Source organism: Oryza glaberrima, chromosome 10, assembly GCF_000147395.1.
Source record: "Oryza glaberrima chromosome 10, OglaRS2, whole genome shotgun sequence".
Taxonomy (NCBI): Eukaryota; Viridiplantae; Streptophyta; class Magnoliopsida; order Poales; family Poaceae; genus Oryza; species Oryza glaberrima.
Genome location: NC_068335.1, coordinates 6,741,305 through 6,753,487, shown reverse-complemented (window position 1 = coordinate 6,753,487; position 12,183 = coordinate 6,741,305). Strand labels below are relative to the sequence as shown.

Below are 12,183 nucleotides of genomic sequence, written 5' to 3'. Positions count from 1 at the left end.
TAAAAAATGTAGCCCTTTTGATTGAATCCAAACCATTGGAATTATTTCAATTGTTCAAATTCTAAGGGCTTGTTTAGATCCCACCCCAAAATTTCACACCCTGTCACATCAAACGTTTAACACCTGTATGAAGTATTAAATATAGGCTAAAAAATAACTAATTGCACAGATTGTGACTAATTTGCGAGACGAATCTTTTAAGCCTAATTGCTCCATGATTTGTCAATGTTGTGCTACAGTAAACATTTGCTAATGATGGATTAATTAGGCTTAATAAATTCGTCTCGCGGTTTACTTACAGATTTTGTAATTAGTTTTTTTAATAGTGCTCGAACACCCCATGCGACACCCTATATAATATCCGATGTGACACGCAAAACTTTACACCCCTAAATCTAAACACTCCCTAACTAACCAATGCCAAATAAAACACCCAAAGGTAGTACAATTTAGGGAACATCTGATATTCAGATTAAAATTTTAAAAAAATTAATATTACGAGGAGAGACTACATAAAAGTACCATTTTGTAAATATTTTAAATTCATGTTAGAAAAAAAAAGAGAAAATATCCACTAGAAATGCAATTTTAAAATATCATAAATTATGTTTGAAATTCATTTTATTAAAAACAACTTTATGCAGAAATACAATTTAAATTCGATATAACAGTAAAGAGAACTAAAAGAAGAGACTAAGATTTGGATTAAAAAAATAAAATAATTAATATTGATAAAAGAGTGCATGTGGAAATAATTCAGAAACATCTGAACTTTGGAGTAAAAATAAATAGTACTAAAGATAGTTCATGTTGAAGTACGATTTAGAAATACTAAGGGCTTGTTTGGTTTGGAGCCAATTTTTGCCCTACCAAAATCTGAGTAGTACCAAAACATTGGCAAATTTTGGCACTACCAAATTAGATAGTATTCAATTTGAACTATGGTGGGTAAAATTTGGTAGCAAACCAAACATCCACTTGCTGCTATTGAAGTTGCCAAAATTTTGGTAGGGTAGTAAATTGGTATCAAACCAAATAAGCCCTAAAATATTTGATAAAATTAAATATTATAAAGGGACTTCATGAAGATTAAATTTTAGATATATTATAACTTCAGACTAAAAATAAATAATAAATGATATTAAGAGAAAAGGTTCAGGTAGGAATACGGTTTAGAAATATCTTTAATTCGGGTTAAAATAAATATTATTGAAAAAATATTTAGTGTAGGAGTACAACTTAGAAACATTTTGAATCTTGATTAGAAGTAAAAAGTATTAAGAAAAGAGGGCATACCTTTGCTTATATTGATTGGAGATTCTTCTACGAGCCCCACATTAGTACGAGGTTAAAATAGCTAGAAATTCTTGCTTTAGTTGAAGATAAAGAAAATAGCTTGATTTGCCTATGTTCCCAAGGTACATTAAAAGTAATATAACTAACGGATGAGGCTAAATCCTCAAACCTATAATAACATAACAGGGAGTTCCTAGAATCCATACCATGAGCAACAATAAAAGAAATAAAATATAAGAAAAGCATTAATGATGAAGTACTGATGATGATGGCATTTCTTATTTAAAACGGGTTATAAACTATCACAGATATATGATACAGTACGTGAAAGACTATAATTAGAGATAATAAAAAATGCCACTGATAATCTAAAGATAAAGATGGAGAGAAAAGAAGAGAAAAAAAGTTATGTTGTCATGCCACTGACAATAAATGTGAAAGTATATATACTCTATTACAGGTGCACTACTGGAGAACTCCTCATCTCTCCCAGTTTGTAACCTTCTATACTACCAGGTAACAAATCAGAAGAGAGAATCCGTGAGTAAAGATGTATCTTTAGTCCCGGTTAAAATACCCGGGAGTAAAGATATATCTTTAGTCCTGGTTGTGTTACCAACCGAGACTAAAGAGGGTTGCGCCACGTGACTAGTTGATTTTTTTTCTTTTTTTTCCTTTTTCCTTTTTCATTGTTTTTTCTGTTTGAATATTGATTTCAAACCAAACTGAATAAAAACATCATCATTCACAAAATCATCCACAAATCAACAACAAAATCATCCACATTCACACAAACATCAAAAAATCATACACAAATTTACATCACAAAGTCATTCACAAAAAAACATCTAAAAATCCCCAAATTTACAACACAAAACCATCTAAAAAATCTGCAAATTTCGTCCCGCAGCCACGCCGGGCACGCCCGCCCGCAGCCGCGACGGCCGCGCCCCGCCACCTACCGCTACCCACCGCCAGCCGCCGCCTACCGCATCCGCCAGCCACCGCCGGCCGCATCCGCTAGCCCGCCGTCCGCCTGCCGCATCCGGCCACCTCCCGGCCGCAGCCGACGAAGAGGGGAGGGGAGGAGGGGGGAAGAGGGGACGGCCCGGGGGAGGAGAGAAGGAGGAGAAGAGGATAAGGTTGTAAGAGAGGAGGAGAAAGGAGAAGGATGAGTAATAGTAGGAGTCCTGTAGGAGATAAGGTTGAGAGATTGAGGGATAGATATTTTTTTTTTACCTCCCATGCGCTCTATTTTCTCTCCCAATCCCGCGCGCGTTATTTTAATCTTTAGTCCCGGTTGGTATAAACAATTGGGACTAAAAAGATGATTTTTAGTCCTGGTTGTTATACCAACCGGGACTAAAAAGATGATTTTTAGTCCCGGTTGTTAACAACCAGGACTAAAAAGTCCCGATTGTTTATACCAACCGGGACTAAAGATACTAGGGTGCCTGACACTAAATGAATCTTTAGTCCCAGTTGGTGTTACTAACCGGGAGTAAAGATCATTTAATTTTGAATCGGGACTAAAAATGATTTTATGTCCCGGATTTTAGGTGAACAGGAACTATATATTGTGGTTTTTGTGCAAATCATAAAAGATCTTTTTCTAGTAGTGGTGGTTAAAAGTATAACGATGCTAGCCATCTATGCGAGTCACCACGAAGTTTGGCTCCTTATTGATATAAAAATAAATACAACTTTACCTTTCCAATTCTCGAAACCTAGCTAGGCTTTAGCACTGTTAATACTATCAATATTTTGACAAGGCATTGGACCAAACTGGCCCACAGAACCGGAAACGCACAAAGTGGTGATCCATCCTGGTTGGGCAAAGAATCACCATCAAGTTGAATAAAGTTCTAATGATCCGCGGAAAGACATGCATGGATGGAAGAAATCACCAAGTATATATTCGTACTGCCACTCATGCTTGTCGAAGATCCCCATAATAGTGGTCTCGAGAAGGTGACTTTGCTGTGTGCATTACAGGTCCTCCTCATGTAATAAAGCCCAAAATTTGATCCAATAAAGGTGGATAAGAGATGCCCATGGCAACACCCCGTGCGTGCATGCATTATTCTATCTCCTCAACCCCGAATATAAAAAAAGAAAAGCGGATCAAGGCAACACTAGTATATATATAGCACTTCATCTTGGACATTTATACTTTTAATATTTTAAAAAATCTCGGCAGATGAGGAAAGACCGTTCTCATAGTTTTGCACTAAGAAGAAGCTCTTTCTAGCTAGCCTGGTGCTCCTTTTATTTTTGCAAATCCTAGGTTTGAACCTAGGACCAACCAGCAGCTTCTAAACTGGAAAGCACCACCGAGCAAACAACTCATTTGCGCTTTTAACATTTATCATAAAATATATATGGTGGTCATTGATATTTAACTCAATATTTAAGTGTTTACTGATGTATAATAATGGAGAATTATTGTCGCAGAATTTAGCTCGAGAATTTTTTTTACTCAAGATGTCAAGGATGGCTATGCTGGAACATACTACAGGAATAATTGAGATCGAATCTATTAAAACATTAGGTGTATGAATGCTGATACACCAAAGGGCACAAGAGTTGGATTTGTTTTAAATGATTGGCTCTACAGCTGTTGATCTACATAATTAGATTGGAATGGATTGCGACGACCATGCATTGAATTGAATCATCATTCATCAGGTTTCTCTTTACACACCATCGTGCTATTCCTTCAACCAATCAAATCTTCCTTAACCATATAGGAAAACAATGCTTGAAGCTTTTGGTGATGCCAGGTTGATAACCAACATCCATAAATTGCTTACTAGTGACAGGAGAACGATCTTGGCACAGAAAGGGATTAGATGGCGACCACTTTAATACTGAAATTTTGTACCAAACAAACAAAAATTAGGTTTAGTATTGAAAACGTATGTAACTGTATGTCATGGTAATCAAAATTTTTCAAAACTTTTTAAGTGTGTTATTTGAGAAGGTTTTGTTACAGTGCGTAACCCGGCCCACGGCTGGTGGACCACCTAAATCACATTAGGTCTGCTGCACCAAATATCCATTTGGAGCTACAACTTTAGGTCATGAGACTACACAACCCAAAAAAAACTAGTTTGATGTGTGAGAAGTGCTCTCACCTTTTAAGTTGTACTCCCCCTCATCAATTACCAATGTGAGACTAAACCAACAATCTCTCCCATCACATCCACCCATGTGACCCTAAAGACTCGTCATCTGGCCTCTCCCACCATGTGACCCATGGGAATTATTTTGTATTCCAAACCTGGGCTATGATACCACCTATTATATGCGCAGCCCGGCCCACCAACCGTGGGCCGCTTAGGTCACATTGGGTATATGCTCCACCACAGATCCAACCGAAGCTATAGCTTTAGATCCTGAGTTTACACAATCCAAATACCAATCTGATTGATGAGGACTTCCCTCACCTTTTAATTAGTGCTTCTTCTCAATTATCGATGTGGGACTAAACCGAACAAATTTTATTTTTTCCTTCAAAACTTACCCAAAACTTGCCGTCCTTGTGTCTCGGAGTTATGGTGTATTTACTTGTACTATTTGCCTTTGCCTTTGTCTATGGGAAAATTGAAAAAGGCATAATTAGAGCCACAAGTTTTAGCTTATTGGAAAGCAACAATATTCATTTCTAATAATTTGTTTCAAATGGAGCCATAACTTCCATCCGTATCAATCAAGATTGATTGCCATGGATTTTCAAGATCGTTTGACAAGATGAGGCAAGCCTTGTTATGGAAGGAACGGTCTAACGTTACGTAACGATGCGATCAAGTGTGTCGTGGTGGCACGTACAGCCTGAAAGGAAGTGGTAGGACTGGTTGTTTTGTCACACTCAAACTCAATGTCAACCAAGAGGCGTCGCTATTCCTTCTTCTTTTCTTTTATTTTTAATTGAACGGCGAGGCGTCGTTTTTGTTGCATCATATAGCGGGTGTCCGAAGTGGCTGTCGAAGCTTCTGGCCGGATTCAGTGGCGCACATTCAATGGCGCACCGGCTTTAAATTTCTCTGGTGCGGCTGTACTCTAACCTTATACCCCATCGATCCTGTAATACAGTAACCTAACATCAAATTAGATATATAAATTCATATAGATATGTACTATGATGTGTCTGATTTGATTTTAGTTTACTATATATTTAAAACTTTAGAGTAGTCTTTTTCCACAACTCACATCGGCAACCTACTTATTTTCCGTTAGCACACTTGTTTGATCGGCTAAATGATACTCCCTCCGTCCTATAATATAGGGATTTTGATATTTTGTTTGCACTGTTTGACCATTCATCTTATTCAAAAAATTTTGGAATTATTATTTATTTTATCTGTGACTTACTTTATTAACCAAAGTATTTTAAGCATAACCTTTTGTTTTTTATATTTGCACAAATTTTTTGAATAAGACGAGTGGTCAAACATATATTAGGAGACGAAGGTAGTACGTTTTGTACCAATGTTTTCTATATAAAAGTTTCTTAAAAACAAGAAAAAAAATCAAAATTTCAAATTTATAATAATTAATAAATTAAGTCTTCTAATAAATGGCGGGCCACTAATTAATAATTTTTTTCACATGTATTAAGACGCTTTGCTTGATTTTGAAATTGTCTAGAGTATTTTATGCAGTTTTTATTGCAAAATGATGGATCTCCTTTTGTAACTTTTCAACTACGAGTACGAGAATTGAAAGACATGAAAATTATAAATTCTCTATGATTTCTAAGAGATAGATAGAATATATTCAGGAACATGAAAACCAGAAGAAATCAATCGTTCGCTAATAGCTTATTTTATTTCGCAGGTTGTTAAAAATACGAGTACGAGAATTGAAAGACATGAAAATTCTCAATTCTCTATGACGTTTAGGAGATAGAATATTTTCAGGAACATAAAAACTATAAGAAATTAATCGTTCGCTAATAGCTTATTTTATTTTGCATGTTGTTAAAATTTTTTGTCAAACCGTCCAACCGAAATGGCCCTAAGTTAAGCTGCATTTGGTTAGAGAAGACAGAAACTTTTGTCCCACGGATGCAAAAATAAAAGATTAATTAAGTGTTAGCTAAATAATTTTAAAAATTAGATTAACATGATTTTTGAAAACAAACTTTCTCTTAGAAAAACAAACATACTCATGGAAAACGAGCCATCAGAAAAGCGAGGGTATTGGAACACTGAGTTACTGAGTTAGACGTCTCAAGCTGTGTCGTGGAATAAAAAGGGTACAAATGTTCCATTGTGCGTGCGAGCTTCGAGCGGCGGCCACGGCGCCACCTCGTCTTGCCTTTCCCCCGCTCTGCTTGGTGCTAGTGGCTGGTCGGCCCTCCCCTCCCCTCCTCTCCACTCGGTGGGTTTGGCCACTGCACTGCACGCCTACACCCAGCCGCCGAGACGAGGAGGAGCAGCGCAGAAAGTTTTCGCTCTTCGATCTTCCGCCCAAGTTCTTCGCTCGCATCCTCCATCGGTCTTCTCTTCCTAGCTTTCTGATGGAACGAAGGTAAGTACGTACACATCTCTTCCATCGCCATGCTTCGATTCCTATCCTACTCATCGATTATTCTGTTTTTCTTTCGATTTTTCGATTCTGTTTTTCATTTTTTAGATTGCAAGCTTTTCGTTTTCTTGTACCACCACGTGCTAATTCAAGGGAAGCGTTAAATGTACGCCAACCTTCTCTTTCTTCTCCGTTTCAAAATGAAAGTAATCTCTTCGTTTATACTCTGCTCCATGAATTGCTTGCAGGAGTATAAACGGCTTGGCAGCAATGCAAGCTGAGTGAAAGAGGAGGTGTGAAAGAGGAGGTATGGAAAAACTAGTTCCAGGGCAATCTTGCCTTCACACATTGGACCAAATGGTGCCAAGCCATGACCGGCCTGCTTGTACCTGCAGCTTGAGGAATCCAGAAAGCTCGCCAATTTGACTCCCACGTATGTTCTTTTCTCCTCCACCCTTTTGTTACCACCCCTGTCCTTTTATTATTAACAGTCACTGCAAGCAATCTATGCTTGTGTGATGCGAGGTTCATATCATGTTTAATAATGGGTAAGTGTACTTTAGTTCAATGATCGAATACCCCGGATAAGTTTGATGATAGTAAATAAATACTTGGTTCATCGAATCAGTTTGAATCAGTACAAGTTTTGAGTATTTATTCGTACAAAGATCCCGTTACACATTCAGTCACTTTGCATATATTCCCTGCATGTATACAACACTCAACACATATAAAGATTTAATGAGCACAACATTTGCTAATATTATTGAGTTCTTTGACATGCTACTGTAGGCATTTTGAGAAGCTGAGCAACAATGGAATTCGGAGGGGTATTGCAGTTGTGGAATGAATGGGGGGTACAGATGCTGGTCCTAGCAAGCTTCGCGTTGCAGGTGTTCCTCCTCATCTTCGGAGGGATCCGGCGGCACAGCTCCTCCTCCGTGCTGATGTTCTTCCTCTGGTCGGCGTACCTGCTGGCCGACTCCACGGCGATATACACCCTGGGCCACCTCTCCGTCGACGGCAGGTCCGACGAGCACGAGCTGGTGGCGTTCTGGGCGCCGTTCCTCCTGCTGCACCTCGGTGGCCCAGACAACATCACCGCATACGCGCTCGAGGACAACACGCTCTGGTTGCGCCACCTGCAGACTCTCGCCGTGCAGGTTTTTTTTTATTGAACTCAGTCAATTACATCAAAGTGATACAACCGTCTGAGAGTACACTCCTGGTGCAGGTTCTAGGAGCTGTGTATGTGATTTACACATACATTGTCGGCAGCGGGACCGATCTTCTGATGGCCTCTGTCTCGATGTTCATCGCCGGTCTTCTCAAGTACGGCGAGAGAATATGGGCGCTCAAATGCGGCAACATCAGCAGTATCCGCAGCAGCATAAGCACCAGAAAGTTCAAGACTGACCCTTACGAGTTGCTGGCATTGGGTACCAGCGAAGAGGAGCTGCTGCTTGGAGCCCACTCCCAATTCGACATCTGCAAAGGCGTCTTTGCCGATATCATAATGCTGCCAAATCCGTCGCTCCTCTCGCGATCCAAACGGCGATCGGTGATATCCTACCTGGGGATGGATCTGTACAAGCTGGTGGAGATGGAGCTGTCCCTGATGTACGACTTCCTCTACACCAAGGCGGCGGTGATCCACACATGGTACGGCTTCTGCATCCATTTCGTCTCGTTGTTCGGCACGGCCACCACGTTCCTGCTGTTCCAGCTGATCATCAGCAGCAGCAGAGGAGATGGGTACAGCAGAGAGGATGTGGTCATCAGCTATGTGCTGCTGGTTGGGGCCTTGGTCCTGGAGATCATATCAGTGTGCAGGGCTGTGCTATCCACCTGGACATGTTCTCTGATGCACCGGAGGGGCAGGGCATGGGAGTGGCCTCTCCACATTATCACATCCTTTAGCCGCCGTGTCCACCCGGCAAGCCGGAGACTCTGGTCAGGCTCAATTGGGCAGTACAATCTGTTCCACCTTTGCGCCCGCAACACGAACGAGATTGGGAGCAGGTTGGCAACCAGATTGGGGCTCCAGGACTGGTGGAACATGATGCACTTCTCGGGCACCTTCTCGAATACCGGCTCTTTCTCGATACAAGATCTCAAGAAACTGGTTTTGCAAGCACTGGAAGAGAAAGAGCGAGCGCTGCAATACAAGGATACCGACCTGAACTCCAGGGGCAGCTTCATACTCAAGAGTATGAAGGCCTATGACGACTTTGCCCGATGGAGCGTCAACATCGACTTCGACGAGAGCATCCTTGTTTGGCACATCGCGACCGAGCTGTACATCCGGAGATCCAAGGCCAGGCACGCGAAAGAGCTCGTTGAGGCGACCGAGGTGCTGTCCAATTACATGATGTTTCTGCTGGTGGTGAAGCCCAACATGCTGCCCGGTGCTGCACGACACAACATACATCTCCCCTCCTGTGAACAGATAGAAGGGCATTGTCGTATGGGCTTTGGTGGTGAGAAGGATAACCCGGTGGCGGCATCGCCCATAAGCTGGAACCCATACTGTATGCTCAAGGAATTGCTCCACCATGATGGCCCTAGTTGCTCAAGTATCCCACGGAGGGAGAAGCTCGCGGAGATCGTGTGGAGTTTCTGCCAATTCGCACTGGTATGGACTGTGGCGCCAACTTCATTCTTACTGTTCAAAAATCTATTTGTTAGTCTTGGAACAACGTCCCAACTCCCAAGTTCTGGCTTATTTCACTGTTTGCAATTTCAGTTCGTAGGTATACCTTCGATTGCAATTCAACTGAAACTCATGTCGTCAGTAGATATATTTGAGACTAAAAAAGATCCTGACAAGTTTAATTTCGTTTTTATACTTTCTGACTTTACTGAGTCTACCTAAATTGCACCTGAAAAATAGCATTTCCAGTTTGATTTTATTTGAGCGAATTCTCTTACTTAGTCGAAATTGCTGACATTGTTTCCTCAGGCAAACTCATCATTGATTTCAGTAGACTTTGTTGGTTGAAATGAAGTCAGGAAACAGAGTTAAACATAACTTTCAATATGATACCACACAAATATTAAAATGTGCACTACTTTACATCCACTTATGGTTAAAATAGACATTGCTAGTCTACCCCTGAAATTCTAAAAGGAGCATACATACTAACACAAACTATTTTGCACTATTTTTTTTCCTAATTGCCCTCCTCTGTCTCAGGGATCAGTAAAGGCACCAAATCCACACGGCGAATCCATCCGCGACAGTGCAAACATGTACTCGGTGTTGCTCGCCAACGAGCTTCTCGGCATCGAGTCGCGGTGGTGTGAGCAGCGTGACACCTTGGAACTCATCCTAGGGGTGTGGGTGGAGATGTTGCTGTACGCTGCGAACCATTGCAGCCAGGAGTCGCATGCCAGGCAGCTCAGCAATGGCTGCGAGTTCATCACCATCGTGTCGTTACTAGCACACCACTTCAAGTACTACTCTGGAGCATCCAGGGGCGCGGACGAGCTGTATGAGAGTAACCCTTCAATGAGAACGGTGAGAAGTTGGTCTAGATCCCTTTCTTAATGAAATTGGTCGTACTGAATCTTTCGGCCAATCCGGCAAAAGAAGTTGGTATAGATGAATTCTCGCAACGGTTTCGCTCTTTCCTCTAGTAGAAGCAGAGGATTCAACACTTCCATCCATGTAACCAACCGTTGTTATCTCGTTGTTATCGGTAAACAAATATACTCCCTCCGTCAAGAAATGTAAGCATTTTCTGGCTATGCGCTTGGACAAAATGCTTATATTTGTGGATAGAGGTGGTAATTATTGGGATATATAGAGTAACACAAGTTGGAAGATTACTTGAATGGCTGTGTATGCCAAGGGCGGTTGTGCAAAACCATCATAACAAGAACCTTTTGCAACTCACTATCGATCCGATGGTTCACAAAAAAATCTATTATCCCACTGCATCCTGTTCTTGTGACCATTTCGTTCCTTGTTGGCTGGAATATTTTTCTTCCTGCAAGAACTAAGGAATTTTATGCCATTTTCCTTGGCATTACACACAGTTGAAAATCTCACCTCATGCTCCGCAGCTTAGGTTGCGTTTGAGACAAGCAGAAAGGAAAGAAAAATATTGGTTTTCCGCGTACATGCTTCCCTAACTGCTGAACGGTTCGATTTTTAGAAAAAAAATCTATAAAAATGTTGTTTTAAAAAATAAATTAATCCATTTTCAAATTTAAATTAATTGATACTCAATTAATTATATGCTAATAGTTTCATTAAATTAATTATACGCTAATAGTTTCATTAAAGGTTGGTGTTACGAGCGCCAGGTAGCGGGATATGAATGCTATGTAGGCGGCCGTGGCTTTGGCAACTTAGAAGATCGTCGGCCCGTGGTGACGATCGATGTTCTCCGGGAAGAAGAGATGAGAAAACAGAGAATGTAGAGATGAGAATTGTAGACTGAATTGGCTCGATGTTTATTCCCTGACGTTCTGCCTAAATAGACTTACAAATTAACTGAATATTCTAATTTTCTAATTTGAAGACATAATCAAATTTGAACTATAACTAACGCTAATCCTATATCTCCAAGCCGGTACTGTAGCGCATCCAACACGTGCGCCTTACGCCTCCTCCGCGCACACTGCATCTCCGTCATCATCGCGCACATCCGTTTTAGTACATTTGCCGCCCTTGCGCTTCCGATGTTAGCCGATCCCGACCATGATATCTCTCCCATCCATAGGAAACAGCTCGACGAGCTGGAAAGCTGGATAGCGACGCCGAAACTCGGCCTCGTCCTCCCAAGTCGTATCCGTTGCCGGCTTTACCATCCCACAATCAATAATTCCCGAACGCCACGTGCAACGCGCCCGCTAACCGTCTTGTGTAGGATCGAACAAAACCAAACAAATCTACCTGATGGGGGGTTAATGATAGGGAAAACCATAAACCTAGAAACATTTAGCGGAAATAAAAGTTACCATCGAATCAATGGAAATCTCGACGTAGTCCTCGGCATAGCCCGGTCTGACTGGTCCTGCTACTGCTTGCTGCTGCCGGTTTGACTGCCGCCACGCCACCGGATAGACCACAAGTGTCTCGCCGGTTATACCGCTTGCTCGTCTTCGGTCAAACCGTCAAAATCCAGAAAAACACCAGTAGATGAATACTCAAAGATGTAGATCAAACAATCTCGACTTTAGTGCATCAAATAGTATTTACAAAGTACACCAACAGCACTCCTCACCAAAATCTCGACTAAACTTGAAACCCTAACTTTTCCTTCAACTCAACTCATTCAAGAACTGATCCCGAGAGACCACACCCTCCCTCTCTATTTATACCTATAACGTGGTTACCCCTGGCCA

At 41.1% G+C, this 12,183-nt stretch overlaps 1 protein-coding gene across 5 annotated transcripts; it reads left to right on the top strand.

Moving 5' to 3' along the window:
• The first annotated feature begins 6,595 nt into the window (after positions 1–6,595).
• Positions 6,596–10,665, top strand: LOC127786445 (uncharacterized). Of its 5 annotated transcripts, none has more exons than XM_052313855.1 (6): positions 6,596–6,831; positions 7,077–7,135; positions 7,224–7,261; positions 7,621–7,991; positions 8,063–9,463; positions 10,025–10,665. In XM_052313855.1, exons 4-6 carry the CDS (start codon positions 7,644–7,646, stop codon positions 10,376–10,378), a joined length of 2,103 nt encoding a protein of 700 aa, XP_052169815.1. In that variant the 5' UTR covers positions 6,596–6,831; positions 7,077–7,135; positions 7,224–7,261; positions 7,621–7,643; the 3' UTR covers positions 10,379–10,665. The 5 variants fall into 5 exon arrangements, with proteins under 5 accessions (XP_052169815.1, XP_052169814.1, XP_052169816.1 ...); XM_052313854.1 differs by adding an exon at positions 6,937–6,994 and having other exon boundaries at positions 7,077–7,261; XM_052313856.1 differs by having other exon boundaries at positions 6,596–6,835.
• Positions 10,666–12,183: the final 1,518 nt, after the last annotated feature.

Bases quoted from the DNA above. Each gene is read 5' to 3' on its own strand.
- LOC127786445 (XM_052313855.1), top strand. From the start codon at position 7,644: ATGGAATTCGGAGGGGTATTGCAGTTGTGGAATGAATGGGGGGTACAG. The intron at 7,992-8,062 runs GTTTTTTTTTAT...CTCCTGGTGCAG, and splicing joins TGCAGACTCTCGCCGTGCAG to GTTCTAGGAGCTGTGTATGT. The intron at 9,464-10,024 runs GTATGGACTGTG...CCTCTGTCTCAG, and splicing joins GTTTCTGCCAATTCGCACTG to GGATCAGTAAAGGCACCAAA.